Source organism: Falco cherrug, chromosome 2 (assembly GCF_023634085.1).
Source record: "Falco cherrug isolate bFalChe1 chromosome 2, bFalChe1.pri, whole genome shotgun sequence".
NCBI lineage: Eukaryota > Metazoa > Chordata > Aves > Falconiformes > Falconidae > Falco > Falco cherrug.
This window is the reverse complement of record NC_073698.1, coordinates 37,650,587-37,671,830: the sequence shown is the minus strand read 5'-3', so window position 1 is coordinate 37,671,830 and position 21,244 is coordinate 37,650,587. Positions and strand designations below refer to the sequence as shown.

At 35.9% G+C, this 21,244-nt stretch overlaps 1 protein-coding gene across 1 annotated transcript in view; it reads left to right on the top strand.

The window, feature by feature from the left end:
- Positions 1-21,244, top strand: part of DIAPH3 (diaphanous related formin 3) — a 245,986-nt gene that overhangs the window by 166,362 nt on the left and 58,380 nt on the right. Inside the window, exons 26-28 of the mRNA XM_055702362.1 lie at positions 3,100-3,235; positions 17,512-17,607; positions 18,043-18,102. Of these exons, the coding sequence (XP_055558337.1) occupies positions 3,100-3,235; positions 17,512-17,607; positions 18,043-18,102 (292 nt within the window). The remainder of the gene's footprint in view (positions 1-3,099; positions 3,236-17,511; positions 17,608-18,042; positions 18,103-21,244) is intronic.

Here is a 21,244-nt window from a genome sequence, read left to right as displayed (position 1 = left end):
TATTTTAGAATTTAACAGTTAAAAACTTAGAAGGCACAGTCTTCAGTCAGAATAATACTGCTTGGCAAGTTACGTATGCCAGATTTTTCAACATGGACATTGATTATGTTTTCCTAACTTGACCAGTACCTAATATGAAACTCAGGAGTCTAATTTCAAAATTGCTAAATTTTATGAAATAGTTGTATTACATTAATTTCTTATATTTAAACCACAACTCCCATCCCTCAATTCTTATGTTCATTTTGAATTGGAGACTCAAAGAAGTGGTTGTGCTTTACCTTAATTTCACCATTTTTTTTTGTGTGTGTGAAAAATTAGCACTGATAATAACCCCTGCTTCACAGCGATGTTATAAAGATAGATTAATTAATGCTTTGAAACCGTTAGATATTATTGATGAGCATGATAGAAGAAACCTTGAGGAAAATTAGTAATTCTGTTTTGCAGAGCACAGTTTGAAGGCTATATGCAAAAGTTGTGTAGTTCAGGCATGAAACCCCTTATCATTCAATGACGCTAAACAATATGTTAAGTAGCTGCTCAGTTTTGAGACTGTTGAGAAGATTTTTGAGGTGCCTACTGACATAGGATGAAGAAATTGTAGTATTTCCTCTTCTGGTGTTTGGCTAATGGTTAGAGTTTTCCCACAGTTGTGGAGAGGGAATGAAGAGGCCTTGAGTCAACAATTTCTGTGTCCAGGAGAGTACGCTAATCACAGGGCTATAGAAACACCTTGCTCCCATCAGCCCCAGGTTGCTCTGCAGCGGAAACATGACTTAAAGAACCAGAAGAAGAGCAACCAAGTAAAAGTTTGTTCCCTTGACTCTAGAGTATTTTTCTTTTATGTTCAGCATATACTTAAATAAAAATCAGAAATGATCCTGGAAAGCACAAGAGAGAACCTAAGAATGCCTCCATCTCAGAAATTCTAGGCCTTGACATGGTATGCAAAAAGTTTCTATTCTGGTAATTCTGGAAGTTAACTTTGTACACTGTACCATATGGTGAACATAATGCTGCTCATATGTAGCAGATGTGGTCGGACCATGTTGAACTTTTTAGGCCTTTTGAGCAAGGAAGTGTGAAGACATTTAATCACTGAAATGCAAACAATGTGAGAGACAAGTATGTGTTTGTCTCAGTCAAGTCTGTGAGAATTCTTGCAGAACTTTAGACACCTATGTTTTCTATTCTGTTCGGCTCTAGGGTATAGACCTCTAAATATTGTCATCTGTATGTGAGCTTGGGTGTCTAATCTTGTGTTCTAGTCAAGGGAGATGCATACTTAATAGAGTCAGTGGAATTTGGTGAGTTGTCTACCTGATGTCTCAAAGGACACAACAACAGGAGTGCCTGGTATCCTAGAGAGGTGTCTGGAACAGTATCCAAGACATCATCAGCCTGAAATTTTAAGTTATGACACAGAACTTACGGTAGACCTGCATACTGCTAGAGAAAGGCTGGAGGCAAGGTGTGATACTCCAGAGCATCCACTCTGCACTGAATATGAAGGTGTGAGCTACTAAATCAAGCCCAGTTGATCAGTGTGATTAGAAAGGAATAGAAGCCTACAATTGGATGACTGCAATCTGAGGCTGAGTTCTACTGGTATTATTTTTTGGGGAAAATTACACGCAAAGTAGAAATTTCCTTGGTCACTCTGTTAAGAAAGTGTAATTTGTGCCGAAATTGTACTTGTGCTCAAGTCCCATTTCAGTTTTGTCCAGCAGTTTGTTTTACAGAATGCCCAGTATGAAAATCAGCAAATAATTTGTTAAAATTAATTCAATCCAGAATTTTAGCATTTTGTAGTAGGCTTCCGCTCTCTTCCCCCCGTATCAAGCAAATTGACAGAGATAACCATGGAAGACACTGTGCAATTATAGTTTTGCTTTGTTTAAAAAATCCACTCTGTTATCTTTTTTCATTATTGAAAGTTTATTCTTCAGTTATCAAAGACAGGTATTTTCTCACAAGATTCATGTGATTTCCACACCCACCCCACCTCACCTTTTCCTTTGGTCAGTATCTATTGCAGTGACGCTACAGGCAGTGCCCGTGCAAATATTGCTGTAATCCACATTAGTCTGTGCTTTATAGCACTCTTCAGTCCATTTTTACATATGTTGGGGTTTTTTTTTTCTGAATGCAGGCTAGACATTTTCCTGCTAAAAGCAACATGAGACATTAATTATCTGTGCAAACATGCAGCCTCTGCCTCAGGCTTGTGAAGATGATGTTAGCCATTTTGTAGGAGGGGACACTTTGAACTAATGTGAAAGATGGGATTTTGTTTCTAAGTGCATTCTGAAAAGAGAAACTTCCTGTGGTGAAGAATAGGTGCATGGCACTTCACATTTAATGCAAGCTGCACTAGAGCACTGAGAATTTATCAGTGTACATAGCTAACACTAAAATAATAAAAAGGTAATCCTAAAATAGCTTAGTTAAAAAAAAAATAATGGAATGTAACAGGTTTTTTGCGTAATGTCTGAATATGCAAAATAATGATTTAAAAACTCTGAAACTCATAGTTATATTTTGGCTTCATTGGAAGCTTTGGAGTGTATAGTTTGTTTTGAATTATAAATATGTTGTACAGGTATTAACCAGAAGACAAGAATTTATAAACACAGTGAATTAGTGCATATGTAGATAAGAATAAGAAAACTTCACAGTGAAGTCACCCGAGCATTGTTTTGCTTGGTGCGGTGGCAGGATAAGAAAGAATAAATGCTGAAAGTCTTCTAGAAATAAAAATAATAATAATATAATTATAATTTTGAAAAAAAAACCCCAAAACAACCCACCAGGTGGTTTAGATAATTTGAGTTCTTCCTACGTTAATATGCGTATTTTTTGCTGAATTTGTAATCCCCATTTGGGGGCAATTAGTATGCTTTTAATGTATTAACTCTGAATTTGCTTACTCTTCTGAAGAAAATATACTAAATATGAAATGTAAAATATTTGTGTAGCTTGGTAAATTAAGGTTAGTTAGGAGATGTGATTTTAAAGCTTTTTTCTTTGTTTTTAAGGTTCAGCTTTGTTTTTGCTAAGACTTCAGTTTTAATGGAACTATTACTTTTTTCATAGCAAGCAGTAAAGGAGAATATGAGAAGAAGGGAAGCAGAAGAAAAACAGAGGCGTGCTAAAATAGCTAAGGAGAAAGCAGAAAAAGAAAAACAAGAGAGGCAACAAAAGAAAAAGCGCTTGTTAGAAATGAAAACAGGTAAGTAATGTAGAAGACACATTTTACTTAGGTTTTTACTGGAAAGAGTGCTGCTGTTTTTTCATTATCTGAATGTTCTATGAGAAAAGGCAGAATAAATGAATGGTTTTCACTAATTAAAGTTTACAGAAAAGAGGTTCTTAAATTTTGTTTTGTTAATAAGCTTCTCTAATTACCTGTTTTCTGCAAGCTATTTTAGAACTTGTAATGCTGCTTTGTATTTTTCCATTAGAATATATTAAAACTTATATGACCAAGTATAAGTTCAGTTATGCTCAAACCCCCTTACCTTACCTGAGAACAGAGATTTTTCCAAATCACAAAGCCATTTTCTTTCTTTTAACTAAGGTTACGTATTCATTTTTGCTTTTCTGTGAGATTAAGCCCTTCCTGAGGTAGTACTCTGGATTTTTGTTTGAGTACATCAGTTATTATTTCAATTGAAACACCTTAAAAGAAACCTCAGCCATGCATTTTAAAGTTACTCATTTATGCTGTGTTGTCTTTTGTACCAAAAGAGACAGCAAACATGCTGAGTTCTCTGTAACTAAAAAAGATGTCTGATGATCCTCTATACTTCTACATTTTATCCCAGACTGAGATTCTGGAATCCTTCCAAATGATATGTGACTTACTGTATAAATTATTGTGAGCTACTCTCATTTATTTATTTTTTCTGAGCAGATCTTGTTAAACAGGTCCCCACTCAAACACTGATGGGCACCTTTGGCATTAATGATCATCTGTCTCTTCCACATTTCACTAATAGCCAGTATAGGTTGTTTAGTTTCAGAGGTTCTTCAGACCAAAAGTCTTTGTTTTATTTTCATAAGAGCATCCATGTGTTGAGGTGTGAGACTAAAGCACCACTCTTAAGAAACCAGGCAGCTTCCCTCTGAACACAGAATTTCTAATTCTTCAGAAATAAATTCAAGATCCAATCAGAAAACTACTAATGACAATCTTTATAAAGCTCATGAAAGACAGAGAAGGCTGCAGAAGACTAGGAAAGGGTAAAACTGGTACCTGTATTCATGCATGGTTGGAAGTGTTTCAAAAGGGATTAGATGTTCTTCTCTCAGGCATGTTGTATGTACGACCAATAGTGCTTTGGATGGACAACTGGTAGTCTTTCAGGGAAAATTAAAGCTCCTCTCAAGTCCTATTCTTTATGATCATGTTCAGGCATTCCAGAATACAGGTTAAGGGCTTCTAAGTCATATACCCACATGTGTATGTAGGCTTCTGGTATGATAGTTTAACCTACTGCTTCAGTTCATATAGTGGGGAACTGTGATCAGCTAGGTGATTGAGTAAATAGCTGCTTTGTCCCTTAGTAGCTTAGGTTTTTATTACATGGTGTAAGTGTATGGAAGGACATTTCTTGCTCTTGTTAGCAGCCACTTAAGGTTCAGTCTGGAATTACTGATCTAAACAACAGCAGATGGGAAAAAATGGTGTTAGGATCACCTGAAGCTATAAATATCTGGAGTGTCTGGTATTCACTAAATTGGCCACTGATGAGTTATTTTTCGTTATGGGGAGCCTCCTTATAAGGTTTCTTGTGCTTGTTTGCGACATCATTTTAAAAGTCTATTAGAAAACCCAAATTCTGGAAGTGGAAAGCACCTTTGGTGGATTTGTTTTGTCAGGAAGGACAGCAACAACTATATGAAAAGTGGGGGTTGTTTGTTTTTTTATTTTATTTTGGCAGACTTCTCAAAACTGTATTTACTACTTGAAGAGGCATAATGTGGCTCTGAATCTGATGGAAGAGTAACATAAGCATTCAAAAATTATTTTTTCCTTTTTTCCCTAGCTTTGTCTAGTTCATTGAAAGGCTGTCAGTTATTTTCAATTGACAAAATAATTATCAATCAATTAGTTTGATCTATCACAGTGTAAAGAATTATGTTCACTGTGATAACACCAGCTAAATTTATTGTAATGTAATTGAGAACTCCATCATTGTGGCATCTTCATTGTATCTTACTTTGAATACTGTTTAAGTAACAAGCCACTGTAATCAGTGGTTATTTACAAAGGCTGCCCTTACCCAAAAGCAGTGAAGCAATGCCAAAATGTCTTAAACATCTGATTTACAATCTAGAATATTAGTTTGTTTTCAGTGTTACTCAGTTTCAGTTTTATCACAACTAACTTTTAAAATCCATGTTTCAGATCATTTAGATAGTTATGACCTTATTTGCAGTCAATTTTGCAGCATTTATTTTTGCAGGGTTTTATATTGTTTATCTGGTTTTGGAAAAAACATTCATAACTCACAAACTTGTTAAGAGTGTTTTAGGCTGTGGTTCTTCAAACATTTATTGTTTTATTACTGTCTGCTAAGTTGTGCAATATGAATATTTTCATTAGTTCTGTAGTGTTCTGCAAAACAAAAGGACACCATGCATCCTAGCACTGACAGTTTAAGCAATGAAAATAGCAAGCATAATTAGGTAATATAGATTCTAACAGATAAAATGCCTTTGAAATAAATTAAAAAAATCCCCAAACATACTTATATTAGTAGTACCCTCAAAGACCCTGTTTTCCCTGCCTAGCTCAAGTTCGTAAGGCCTCCATTTTATTAATTTCCTCTCACTGGGAGAGGAGAATCAATACTTCTTAGTAGTATTCCTTTCCTCTGAGGGGAATGAAGGACTGCAAATGTCACAGATCATAAAAATCTGCTCATGTTCCATTACAACTTAGATGACATCAGTAGTTTCTAACATATGTTGGTAATTTGTTGTTTTAAAATGTCTGCTGGGATACTTTCCTGAAAAACACAAGTTTTAGAAAATAGTAGGTTTATTGCTAGATTTTGGGCACTTAGGTATATGTTTTGTGCAACTCATTTTACCGTGAAGGAAACAAAAAGATCTGATAGTGCTATATATGAAGAAATCCTGCAGGTATAACATTAATATCCAATAACTATTTTGTGTAAGAGCTCCTTTTGGAGCTGTGTAAGTTTTCCCTTTTGGAATTTCAAGTGCGCCATTCAACTCGGTTCCTCCTTGGTGCTGATAACTTTCCAGTTATCCCATGGCTGCCTCCACTTATCCTCAAATTGGATCCTCTTCACCAAGAGGGTTCCTGAGGTCACTTCTTGTTATTTAGATTTATTCTTAAGTATCACTTCTATTATGTGGCCAGTAGGGAATAAATCTGTTCTGTAACTGTGAGGAGCGTAACTTCCTCTTATAGTAAATAAAAATGAGCAGAAATAATTGTGGGACATTATAGAGTTGCCTACTCGTACTTATTCATGTTAATACTTTGTGCATAGTTGATGGTAAGACCATGACAAGCTTGGAGAGTAGGTCTCACTTTATGCCAGTTAAAAAAAATAAATTAAAAATTCTATATATGAGGAATGGGTTGTGACAGACATTGACCACAAGTCCATTGGATGGGAGATGTCACCTGGTATGTCACTAAGTACTCATCTGCAAGTGTATTGTTTTGACAATAAAGTGTAAATCTGAGTAAACTACTGAGAACAGATGTTCCTTCAATAGGTGAATAGGTGAATTCAAATGTGAATAGCTGTCACATTTGCACTTGAAAATGATACAGAGAATGATAAAATACAGGTATGTTTAAATAAAAAAAACCAAAACTGTCCTGAGAAACAATGTGTGATAGATCTGCAGAAGTCACAGCAAAACATGAGATACAGCAAAACCTTGTCAGGTCTCATCTCACACTGTAGGATTTTGAGAGGTGAATGGTTTTTGTGCAAAAAAAAAAAAGTAGAACTGATCTGAATCTTTATTCTTTAAAGCCCAACAACTAGTACTCACAAGTCATGTTCTAACAAGATCTCAAAGGTGCTAAATCTTCTGAAGCATGGAGGTGTAGTTCATGCACTTGTTGGCAACCCATGGGCTCAGAATGCAGCAGCTGCTTTTTGTTTGTACTAAGTAGTAGCTCCAAAAGAACAAGATGCTTAGAAGAAACAATTATTTTTCTTTCTGAAAATTTTGCTTAGAAGTGGAACCTTTGGAGATAGCAGCTGAAAGGCCTTTGTGAAAGTGAGGTTTATACAAAGTCCCTGAAAAAATAAATAGCAGCTGTACTTGGGAGAGAGAGAAATAGTCAAAACAAACAGAACTGTTGCGAAAATTAAGGATCATTAAAGTAATGTCTGTAGATAAATATTCTCATAAGACTTGTCATTTATGTTGTGGCAGTAAAATTTCTAAACAAATGTGAAAAGAATGCTGCAAACTTAAAATGGCATTACCATGAAAAAAAATTACAATCTCTGGAGCAGTCTTTGGGATTAAGAGCTCTCATATTTATGCAAATAGTAGGTTTTGGTTTGAGTAAGCATTTCCTACTCCAAATACTAACCCACATCTCCTCCATAAGGAGGTAGACATCAGAGTCCTCTTTAAACTCTCAGTCCTGCTATGTGTAAATGTTTTTGTTCTTTGTGTTTTTAATGAATCATCAGAAGTTTCTTCTCTCAAGTTGCAGAGGAGGGGAGGAATAAATATCCTTACCAAAACATTGGAGGAGGGTATGCTTTATTTTTACTTTCCTTAGTCCAAGGTTGTAAAAGAGCCAGGAACCTTCTCTGTCATTGTTGGAAAACTAGCAGAAGAGAAGGTCATGTCTCTGAGTCTTCCTTCAAAATGATTCTGCTGCTGCTTCTATTTCTATGCTGTTCCTGTAACGCTTATCTTCACTCGGCAGTACCTCAGTGGTTGTACAGACATACAGTCTTGTTACTGCATACCAAAATGTTCTTGCTCTGAAGCTTGCTGACAGAAATTGCTTGATTTCTCTGGCAGCTTCTATCCGTTGAAAGCTATTAAATGCAAATACAAAGTCTATGAATTACAAACTACTGGAGACCAAGAGACTATGCTAGAAATGTCATTACATATTTATCCTGTCCTTTTTATAGATGTTTGCTGTTGGCTGGTAGTGTGTGAAAGATGCAGAGTTAGGTGGACCATTGATCTGATCCTCCTGGGTGTTGTGGTATCTTTATAGCCACCCAGACGAAAAGGAGCTTGCCCACCCAAAGCTGTCCAGAAGATGCCCTTTTACTAAGCTCAGTCATATAGGCCAGCCAGAACTTTCTCACTCCATGAGTGAGAAATTAGATAATTTTTAAATTTCCTTCAGCCCCTCATCTCTGTACCACAACTGTCAGTACAAGTGATCATTGTATGTATTTTCAGATTTATCATTTGTTTATAAATTTGAATGGAAATAGTAATGTCTTTCCCTGTGCTTAATAAACTCCTTCAGAGGCACCCAGTAACAAAAAGACAAGATGTTAATACACACACATACATTATATTCAGCTACATATATTCTTTTAAGAAGCTTTGTTCATTTAGGAATGCTACTAGAGTGGTTCTAACTGCTTTCCAAATCAAATTGTAATTGATACATCTCAATAATAGATAGTTTTTTTTACCCCCTCTGTGAAACAACACTAATGAAAATACTAATTTTTGTCTAGTCTAAAAAAACAAATTGGTTGGATTGGTTGCATTCTTGTCAAGTGTTGTTGGAGCTGGAGCTGTGATGTGTAAAGAAAACAGAAAAACGTGTTGACTGACTTCTTTATATGTAGCTGATTGTCCTATTAAGTTGTTTTATCAAATATTAATCTTAGATAACTGTGGATAAGGGTGGTCAGTTTTAGTCATGAGTGATTAAATGTGAGCCACTAAAGCTTAGCATTCTGCTTAATTTAGCAGTTTTATTTTTTCTATTAAAAAGACAGAGTGTACCTAGTGAATAAAAAAAGGACTATAGGAAGATTGTGTCTGTAAATTGGCTGTTTAAAAGTATTATCAGATAATACAATATATAATGCAATATTAGAATATCCTGTGTTGTTGAGTTGGTGAGAAAGTAGATGTGTACACAGAAAAAATTTTCATTTTCACACTGTTAGTTACTGTTTCTGGGGGCTTAGTGGAATGGTGACCTCTTTTTTGTTGTAGCCATGTTTAGAGTTTTCATTCTAGATGGACAACCTGTTCTAGTGTTTGATATCTCTCAACAGGGGAAAAAAAAATCTTATGTTTGAATGCAGTTTCCTGTAATTAAATTTGTATTCTTTGCCTCTTACCCTGTCTCTGGGCACCTCTGAGATGAGTTTGGCTCAGTCATCTTTACACCCCACCCAGTCCGCCACCAGATATTTATATATATATTGATAAGATCCCCTGATCCCTCCCTTCTTTTGGCTAAATAGTCCCAGCTGTCACAGGATGTTCTCATGACAGAGATGCTCCAGTCCCTTGATCATCTTCATGGCCCTTGACTGACCTTGCTTGACCTTGTTTGTGTCTCCCTTGTACCAGAGAGCCCAAACCTAGACCCAGCACTGCAGACTTGTCTCACCAGCACTGAATAGAGGGAAAGTATGAGCACTCTTGACCTGCTGGCTATGCTTTTCTTTGGTGGTTGTTGCCATAAAGGCACCATTCTGACTCATGGTCAATATGTTGTCTACCAGAATTCCCAGTTTTTAAACTTTTTTTTTTTTTTTCTCCTTAAAGCTACATTCCACCCATTTGGCCTTCACCTGTGCTGGTGTATGGGGTTACACCTTGCCACATGCAGGTCTTTTGATGAATTTCATTAAGATTCCCATCTGCCCATTTTTCTGACTTCTCAAGGTTCTTCTGAATGGCAGCACAACAGTGTGGTGTGGCAACCCTTACTATGAATATTGCACCATATGCAATCTCTCTTACGGTGCACTCTGTCCCATTGTCCAGGTTACGAAGGAAGATGTTATAAATATTGGCCCCAGTATTAAGTCCTGGGGTACACCACTTCAAAGGCTTCACATCCTGTTTATTCTTCTGTAAGTCCAGTTTACCTCAGGAAAACATTTTAGGAGTTTGCCTCAGAAAAGCTTGCTCTATTAAACCCTTTACTGGATCTGGAATCAATGTAAATGATCCTGGATAATCTCTGTGGAGAGTAAGTTCAGTGTCTTTCTTCTGTCATCACAGAAAGAATGGGATTTATAGACTTGTGATGAACATCAGAATTTTATACGATTTTATTACAAAGTTCAATATTAAGATGATTTCACTTTCAGTCCCATTACTTCAGTGGGTAATTGTGATGCAGGTGAGATGCAGAAATAGGCACCTTACATCACTGAATTATTTTTGTCTCCAGTGCAGAACCACCTCTAAAACCACAGTTTACCTTTTGGGGTTTATGGTATGAGTTGTCCTATGGAATTTAAATTGGTGTAGTTACCAACCTCTTAATTTCAAAAATTGGTTTGAAAGGGACAGCTGTCTTTCAGAGTTCATGAAGGATGGGTGCTTAGTTTGCATTTTATTTGTGTTGAGCTCTTTGAAACTTGAGGTAACACTTCCATTCATATGCTCAGTGACAAAGTCTTATCTTCTTCTGTACCATAAAAGCACTTTATGACAACTCAATGATTGAACAATTTCAGCAAGAACAAAAAAGGTGAAATGAAACCCACTCTCCTCAGCCAGAAGATTTATGGAATAGGTGCATCAGTCATTAGGGGAAATCATACCTTTTTATAGTACACTTGACTAGGGCTCTGAAGCACTAGCAAAGGCTTACTTTGTGCTGGGCATCAGTAAGAAATATAACTCTTCTTCTGGACTAGACTGTTTATATACCTCACAGGACTCATGTACTTGTGTTTCGCTTTTGTGAAGGCCTGGTATATTTTTCACCTGAAGTCACTGCTGAGGAAAGACAAGTGAATATTGACATTTCTGGCTGAATTTGGATTTAAAACTTTTTAAATCTAAAAGGAACTGTCCTTTCAGCCAGTCCATCCAATAGCTTCCAGGCTTGGCAGCTATTTCTGCTTTGCGTTTGTACATTGGAAATATTTTTTTTTCCTCCCTGTAATCTAGCAAGGTTCTTGCAGAACTTGCAGACTTGCAGAGTCAGAGGAACCCCTATGTTATGTTACAAGTCACAGCTAGCCCGTGCACTGTTATTGGAATACATGGCTATCAGTTTGAGTTTCTTTTAGTCAAACAAGAATAAAAAAGTATTTGTTCTGGTAATTACTGAATTGTGATATCAGGACTTAATTCTTTACACAAGGAAAACAAATCCAATAGGTTCAGCACTCCAAGTTTGGTTTTAGTTTGGTTTTAAATTGTATAAAAAATTGAGTGCCACCATGGAATTACTTTGAAGGTGATATAAAGATAATTAAAGTCTTTGCTAGTTCAGATAACATGATGAGTAGCGCTTGAATTTTTGCACCCTTTTCTTTCTGTTACAGCTATGAAATATTAAGATCTGTTTTCAATATATACGTTTATCTTCACTGTGTAATTTTAATTGCAGATGAGGCTTAGTATTCAGAGGTTGCCTTTAGGAGCAGACCCTTTCCAGTACTTATGGTATAACAGAAAGCTGTGTGTAAGTAAATAGAACCTAGTGGAAAATGACAGTCAAAGTCCCTGTAGATAAATCCCTTAAGTGTACCGACTGAGTAGGCGACATCAACACAAATCATGGTAAAGAACTCTTGGTCTGGTTTTTCTGAAGCGCCTTAGTATTACCTTCATTTAAAAAAACCCACACCACCACCACCACCAAAAAAAAAAAAAAAGTGTGGTTTTTTTTTTTTAAAGAAGTAGCTGAATAAAGCTTTGATTCCTTGAAAGAGGAAAGAGACATCTTATTACATGTTTTTCTCCTGGTAAAGTGAACTTCTGGAGTCCCAGTGTTGAGTGTAATGTTTTACTTTATATTGGACAGATGCAGGGGAACTGTCAAAATATTTTTCATCCAAAGTAATCTTGTTGCACCACTCTTATTTTAAAACCATATTGCTAATTATGTTTGTGATTCTGTAATGTCAGTGGACTACTGCTCCTGAAATTATGATACATATCATTTCTTCCTTAAGTACATAAAATGAAGGAGTCATTACCAACTGCAGTATCTGTTGCTATCATTCTAAGACGTATTAAAGTTGCACTATAAAGCTTATGATACTCAGGACACTAAATGAGAAGGGTCTTTAATAGTCTTAGCATTTCTAAAGACGCAATTATGAAATTAGGTAGTTTATATCTGACTTGGCACTGAAATGTCAAGGGCAAAACTTGCCAGTTATTTTGTCAAGTTTACTTCTGCTTTAGTTGGTATTTAAGATACTTGTATGAGTTTTAAATAGGTATGATATTAAAAAGTATTTAAATCTCCTCTTCTGCAATTAAAGGAAAAGAGATCATTTAAATCATGGAAGGGTATGTTTCTCAAAGGACTTTTTGTGGGTTATGTAGCTATCTGCAAGCCAACTGGAGTTACTAGTTCTAGGATGTCAAAAGATTGATATACTTGACTAATTAGGAAGCCAGCTGGGATTGGTGGCAGCAGTCTGCAGCAGCTTGTGGAAGCCAATTTAAAGGTCCCATAGGAAGTGTTAATATTGAACAATATTTTCAACTCTTACGCTATCACTGTAGCAATGTTGTATGCAGTTCTCCCAGGGCAGTTTAAAAGATTTCTAAAATTCTGCATGGTACACTTCTATTTCTTAAACTTTCCATCATACAAACTTGGACAATATTATAGATAGTATGGGTATTAATAGTTAGCTATGTAACTTCATAGAAGGTGTCACAGTCAGCTGTTGACGTAGGCATCAAAAAATCAGCGTTTGGAACCGAACTGAAGGTGTAGGAGTTTGAAAAACAGGCTTTCTACATGCTTTGTGTATCTTCAAATCACAGAATTGTTTGGGTTGGAAGGGACCTTAAAGATCATCTAGTTCCAACCCCCCTGCCATGGGCAGGGACACCTTCCACTAGACCAGGCTGCTCAAAACCCCATCCATCCCAGCCTTGAATACTTCCAGGGATGGGGCATCCACTGCTTCTCTGGGCAACCTGCTTCAGTGCCTCACCACCCTCACAGTAAAGAATTTCTTCTTTATATCTAATCTAAATTTACCCTCTTTCCATTTAAAGCCATTCCCCCTTGTCCTGTCACTGCATGACCTTGTAAAAAAAATCCCTCTCCAGCTTTCTGGTAGACTCCCTTTAGGTACTGGCAGGCTGCTATAAGGTCTTTCTGGAGCCTTCTTTTCTCCAGACTGAACAACCCCAACTCTCTCAGCCTGACTTGAAACGAGAGGTGTTCCAGCCCTCTCACCATCTTCATGGCCCTTCTCTGGACGCACTCCAACAGGTCCATGTCCTCCTTATGCTGGGGGCTCCGGAGCTGAACACAGTACTCCAGGTGGGGTACATAGATTATTAACTATGTATGTTTTTATTTGCAGTGGTTAACTTTTTTCAGTACATCCATGCATACAGGAAAACTACTAGAGGAATTTTTTAGTTCAAGTTTCTATATACTCCACTTATTGTTCTGTTAACTTGGAAGCACTAACCTATAATCCAGTTTGTGACTACAGTATATTTCAGATAAGTATAAAAAACAGATAGAACCCATAAATGTGTTACAGCTATGCTACAAAAAGTTGTGGATTTGCAGTATTTCTATTCCATTATTTAAAATCTTTTTTTTTTTTTTTTTTTGATGGGTCTTTTTATAGTATAGCAGATTGTGCCTCAGGATTTTTTTCTACTGAAAACTCTTAAGTTCTTGAAATAACTGTGAAATCCATAGTAGTCTTGGATAGGCTTAAAAGGAAAGAGATGACATGCTGAAATAGGATTGAAATTTTTCTTCTGTTATTCCTACTTCCTAAAACAAAGCTTATGAAGTCTTTTCCATAAACATTTACCATATCATTTTGGGGATTGTGAATATTATTCCGTCTTTTTTGAATTACTATTACCCAAAATGCTTAAAACTTTCCTCCAACATTCATGTACCTTACTGTAACTAATGGCTTGGCCTCAAAATTTCTTCAAGCATCACTTTGGTTTGAAACTATTCACTGAGTGTTTTCATTCCAGACATCAGTGTTTTAGAGAATTGCATTACATCAGATGGAGAAAGGAAAGTTTAAAAACAAAACTAAAAGAGACCAACAAAAAACCTGCACCATCAAAAAAAAACCAAACCAAAACAAACCCAGGAAACTGAATATATAATCTGAGTGATTTTTTTTTTTTTTTTTTTTTTTTTTTTTTTTTGGAAGTTACATTCCAAGCCTTGTTATTTGTGGTAGGCCATAAGTCATAAGAGAGCAAACCTTTGTATAATAAAGCACAGCACGTTTTACCAAATGCAAATCGAGAAAAAATATCTGTATTTCAGTCTTCATCTTTAATCTATGTCTTGCATGTGTTGTAGAGACATGTACTTAAATATTATGCAAAATTACAAAATATTTGTTAATTTTCCATTAATACTTTTTGCATATAGCTCTTTTGTGTGAGGTTGTTAACTAGTCTGGTAGTACAGAGTGTAGAATTGGATGAGCGGATCAAGTGCACCTTCAGTAACTTTGCAAACACCAAGCTGGGTGGGAGTGTTGATCTGCTGGAGCACAGGAATGCCCTACAGAGGCATCTGGACAGGATCAATGGGCCAAGGCCAGTGGTATAAGGTTCAACAAGGTCAAGTGCTGGGTCCTGCACTTGGGTCACAACAACCCCAACCCTACAGGCTTGGGGCAGAGTGGCTGGAAAGCTGTCCAGTGGAAAAGGACCTGGGGGTGCTGATTGAGAGTTGGCTGAACATGAGCCAGCAATGTGCCCAGGTGGCCAAGAAGGCCCATAGCACCCTGACTTGTATCAGAGAGAGTGTGGCCAGCAGGACTAGGGAAGTGATTGTCCCCCTGGACTCGGCACTGCTGAGGCCTCACCTCGAACACTGTGTTCAGTTTTGGGCCCCTCACTGCAAGAAAGACATTGAGGTGCTGGAGTGTGTCCAGAGAAGGGCAACGGAGCTGGTGAAGGGTCTGGAGCACCAGTCTGATGAGGAGCAGCTGAGGGAACTGGGGTTGTTTAGCCTGGCAAAAAGGAAGCCTGGGGGTGCCTTATCATTATTTACAGCTACCTGAAAGGAGGTTGTAGTGAGGTGGATGTAGGTCTCTTCTCCCAGATAACTAGTGAAAAGGTAAGAGGAAACAGTCTCAAGTTGCACCAGGGGAGGTTTAGATTGGATATTAGGAACAATTTCTTCACTGAAAGGGTGGTGAAGCATTGGAAGAGGCTGCCCAGGGGGCAGGTGGAATCACCATCCCTGGAGGTATTTTAAAAAGATGTGGTGCTTAGAGACATGGTTTAGTGGTGGAGTTGGCAGTGGTAGGTTACCAGCTGGACTTGGTGATCTTAAAGATCTTTTCCATCTAAATGATTCTGTGATTCTAAAGGTGTTTTCAGATTACAGTTTTATTGTTTTAAGGACCAGCATCCTGGGAGAGCAGCAAATCAAATACTACAAGGGAGGAAGTGAGTTCTCCTTAGAAGATAGTTTCAGGAAATTCCAAATATTATATAAAAATCACTTTCTAAACACAAATACAAGTGTAGAATTAACCGAAATTAAGGAATGGGTAAAAATGAAAATAAAAGGAACAGAAGTGCTAACTAAATGCAATTTATAATACAGTTGTACAAAACTAGATTTTAAAATAAATGTGTTTGGTCCTTCTGTACATAACAAAGTAGTTGCTGATGTAATAGGGAAAATGACAAAAACATTTATGAAAATCTAGTTTAAGTTTGAGTCAGTGTTAGGGATTATCTGTTGTTAGCTTTAGATATGTTTGTGTGTGTATTTATATAGAATTTTTGAATATATAAACTCTTACTGTTTTATGAGGAGATTACCACTATGTGACTTTAAATTGTATTTGAAGGACATTTTTTCTTTTAATTTGAGGGCAGGAAAGCTTAAATTTTAAGACAATACTCAATTATTTTTTTAAAAAATAATGATTTTCATATCTTGGTTCCCAAAATCTTGTGCTTCCTTTTCTTATGCTTTCCTCTTCTGCTTTTAAATGATATCCAGGCTTAGGGTTCTCAGTAGCTAAATTAGATTCAACTCTTGACTTAGGTGTAAAATCATGAGAGTAAAAATATGGTTTCTAGAACATCATATTTGTGATTTGTCCCATGATGATTTGACAGTACTTTGCCAGACCTCCTTCTCTGCAATTTTTAGGGTTTTTTGTCTGAACGGTTTTTGTTGCCCTTGAAACCACTTACCTTAGATGCTAGAAATCTGTAAAGCTTATTGAAAGATGGAATTTATTTAAAGAAGGGAAACATAGAAATAGTGTTGAAAGGCAACATCTCCCATAATAATTATCCTCCATATTCAGGTCTTGAAGATTGCCCTTCTTCCTTACTTGTAGTTCAGCACTTTAATTAGTGGTGTGGCATCTTGTTATACCCATCAGCTAGGTCAGATCCTGATTTGAATATTCACTATAAGCAATAACTGCAGAACCATGTGGCATGTCTGACTGTATCCAAAGTGTGTGTTGACCTAGGGAGTTTTTCTCAGTGAGGCGTAATGAGATTTCTATCATGTAATTCTTTATTCCTCTGTGGTGATTTTTTCATCATATAGTAAATCCTTGGAATTGCATTCTTTGTCCTCCCAGGCACAGACACAAGGGGTTAACAAGGTTAAAAAAATCTTAACATTTTCTGATAGGTTTATTTGAGGAAATAAAAGTAGGGCATTTAATGTTTGCATTTAATTATAATCTCAGAGTGACATCCGTAATTCTTTCTACTTATTGTATTGCACATGTATGTATAATATCCCCCGAATTTTCCTGAACTACATCAATTATTTAATATTGGCCAGAAGTTATTAAATACAAGCAGAAAATGGCTTTTGATTAAAGCTACCTATAGATATCGCTGTGTATCCTATCCAGTCCAATATTGTTCACTCAGCTTCCTGCTGAGAAATAATTTCAACTTTTTATAAGAATAACTGAAATGATCTCTTGTCTAATACAGCAAATCTTTTAAGGGACAGCTCTTGAAAGCTGACGTGAAACTGATTATTTGCAGTTAAAAAAGGCTACTGAAATGAAAATAAGTGAAATGACATTTCACTTAAAACTATGCTTGACTTTCAGTATGGAGAGAGGAATGTGGAATGAATGGAATAAAATTTGCCTAGTTCAATGTATAGAAGACCAAATCTGTTGTGATTAATTGCAAGAGAGCAATTTGTGAGTGTCAAAACCTGGTCTGAGTTTGAAATAGTTTTAATAATACTATTAATATCTTTTATCATGTTTTATTGTTGTTATTATTATTTATGCTTTGATATTGTTATGGTAACCTAAAAGGTTCCTTCTCTCTTCTTTACAGAAGGTGAGGAGACTGGAGTGATGGATAGCCTGTTGGAGGCCTTGCAGTCAGGTGCAGCTTTTCGAGACCGACGGAAAAGGGCACCAAGGTCTAAAGGTGAATATTCTATTTTACATTTTATTTTCCAGAGAAAGTTAAAAGCATTATGTGTTCCAGTAGGTCCAGTGCTCTTGAACTGAAATGCTATTGGGTTTAACACTTTTTTGCAATGACAAGTTTCAGGGATGTTCAGACTGCTTTGCAGATGTCAGTAGCACTTTGGAGATTAATTTATTGAGCTTGGCATAGCCTGATTATTATGACAGGACTCTTTGATATAGCCACATGTACTGCAACTTTTTAGGGTTTATAGTTGAGTGCGGGAAGTAAAAGTCATCTTGCCCTGTAAGTTAATCACATTATTTCACTGGTATGTAACTGTCAATTTGCTCCTAGAAATGCCTAACTTCTAAATATTCTTAGTAAAGTTGTTACAGTACTCCATAACTTTCAAAGATGTGTCTTATTTCCATTCTTTCCTTGCTTTTACAGATGTACCACAAAATCTCAGTCCAACCACACAGCGGCCTGTCCTGAAAGCTTGTAACCATGGTAATGAACCATATTCATTAATTGCATGCTCTTCTCAGCTTATGTAGTTGATATGTGCTTTCAAAAGATTGCTGTCATTTTTTCAGTTTTCCACATTATTAAAACACTGAAACTGTATTTGAACCTGCTTTCTAAGAATCACCTGAATATTACATCCTGAAACTATATTTACTGATTACTTTGCAAATCTTTTCTATCTTTTGTGGGTTTTTTATTTATTTGAAATTCAGTTACATGTTTAAATGTAGTACTTCTATAATCCTCAAGAACAGTCATGTAAGGATTTTTGAATGTATTATGGAACTATAATAGAAAGCAGAGGTTGTGGAACATTTTATGTTGCTAAGTATTTATGATACCATATCAGAGAGCTGTTTTGCATTAATTCTATTTTTCTTTGTCTTGGTTTTCTTGATACTACAGCTGGAAACCTTTAAGCTATCATTCACCAGTCTAATTCAAAAGTGATGTTGTATCTGCAAAGTAATAGTAAATTAATCAGTTACTTAATTGCAAAATATTTCTCAAAATTTTGAGCATGAGTCTTGTGCGTATATTTATTCATAAACTCCTGAACTATCTTACTGTAATCAGTAAGACTTGTTCATATATGAAAAGTTACAGGGAGGGTGCAGTTGCTTGTTAGCTTTGTTTGTTAGACAATCTACAGAATATTGTTATACTAGCTGTGCTTTTGTTAAGCTTGAGGAGTCCAGAGTGACTGTTTTCAGTTGCTCGTAACTAGTGGTTTCAGGAAAAAAATTATATATGTACTACTTCTGTTAGAGGAAAAAAAATGTGATTGAAACATGATGAAAAAAGATATCTCCTTTCTTAGTTTTTTAAGCAGAATGCATTATCCTTCGATGTTTAAATGCACTTCAGAGTTTATAAAGCAGATGCCATCAAATTGATGTTATTAATTATACCTCATGTTTAAGTGTTTATTTCTTAAGTGTATATTGCCAGAAAAAGATCATACAGAATTTGGCATTATTAAACACAAAATTAAAGAAAATAGAACTGGAAGGACAGTTTAAAGATAATTCACTTATAGGAATTGGCTCAACGAAAAATCAAGTACATCTGACAGGTTCTTGTCTAGCACATAACACTGATATTTGAATGATGACTACAGAGCACATCTGAATTTCTTCTGTAAGTGTTTCTGCTTGTAAGAGCAATTATGTTGAATGTTACTTCTTTTCATCCCATTCTATCTGTCTATCAAGCTGTCTGTGGACAGACAGTGTAGCTTCCAGTTTTCAAAGTAACAGCATTTGGTCAAATGTTAGGGCCGTGTTTCAGGTTAAAAACAAAACACCAAAAACAAACAAACAAAATCCCCAAGATTTTCATTCTACAAAATTGTAGTCTAACCCAGGGACTGATTTGTTCAGCAGATGGATATAATTTGATACTGAATTTTTAAATTCAGACATCTGATTTGGAGAGAAGAGTAAAAGTAAACTCTTGGATATTTTTTTGTGTTTGTTGTTACCAATGTCAGTTTTTTCATAGAGCATTTTGAGGTAATCAGATTGTAAGGCATTTTGAAATAAATCCAGCTTTTCTTTCACATGTCTTGCTAGCTCAGGAACAGAATAATACACCTCTGAACTTGCTTTTAAAGAATTCTTTAGTATGTTTTTGATTTGTTGGCACCTGCCACCATATCTACATGTTTTAACTTCCTATCTTGAGATAAACAGAGCCCTGAAGTTGATGTAGATTATGGTGAGTTGACTTATCAAAGCTTTTTTGGCTTTTTGATAGAAATACATTGATTGTCATTGGTTGCTCCAAGTTCATCTTTGAGGTGAACTTCTTTATTTTTATTTTTTTTCCTTTTCAAAATCTGTGTAAATTAGTTGAGAATTTGCTTTTAATAACTTATTTTGTTATTGGGAAATCAGAAATTTTGTAGGTTGCATACTATCTAGGATGAATACTAGACTGAGTATCCAAGGTGGTTTTTTTAGATAATAACCATTATAATTCTTGCTTTGACTGGCTACATTGTTAACTTTATTATCTAGTCAGACTATACTAGATAATATAGTATATTATCTCTTAGCTGTGTTATTTTCAGTCCTACTAGATAATAAAGTTAACAATGTAGCCAGTCAAAGCAAGAATTATAATGATAAAGTTTCTTTAATTTTCTGCTTCTGAGTTCAGCAGTGTGTAATGTGAGGATTTTTTCAGGCTTGTTCTCCGTATATTTTTTCTTGCACTTTATATATAAACATAGATACATATGTAATAATCTATTATTACATGTATAGTAAGTGGTGAATACTGTATATAATGGTATATTACATATAGACTGTATAAACAAGAAGTCTGTGATTTCAGCCCACTTCAGAAAAACTGGGATAGGTCATTAGACAGAAGTATTGGCTTGCTCTTTCATTGATTTGCTGTTTTTCCCAGCCTAAAATGTCAAATGGATGCTAAATTTTGTATCATGGCAAAAACCCCACTGACTTAATCTAAGCTTAAAACATGTAGAGACAGATAAAAGTTCATACTGGTTTTGGCTGTTTGGGTTAACTGGTAACTGCTTTGGTTACTGCTTATTCTGCTGAGACTAACAGATTCACTTAGAGTAGATATATGTTAATACACACCTCAGATTCATACCTAAGATGAACTTCTTTGACTCGTCATGCAGTGGAAAAGAATTACAAGCCACGACTTGAAATGTCTGTCCTCTGAATCATTCAGAGTGTAGTGATCTGTTAGGCAGATACCATCAAGTTCTAGCTAATCCCTTCTGTTTCAAAACAAAACCAATCAAATTAAAAAAAAACTGGTTTCATCTTTATGATTAAAGATACTTTCCTTAAAAAGTACAATACGAATCAGACCCAAGCATAGATGGGAACTGGACAGTAGTGGCTCCATATCTCTCAGATTGACAGGGGAAAGAAATACAGCCAGAATGCACACTTTTTCCTTAGCTGTAATACAAACGGAAGCAGGAAAAAAATCTCTAACCATTGCCATTGTTATCCTCAATACGGCTCAAGATACCAAATTATCACTTGCTCATGAGGCTGAGCCAGTCCCTATAAAACAAAATAATATAGAGGAGCAAGCTCTAGAACCGAGAACTGAAATTGTTTCCTTTAAGTGG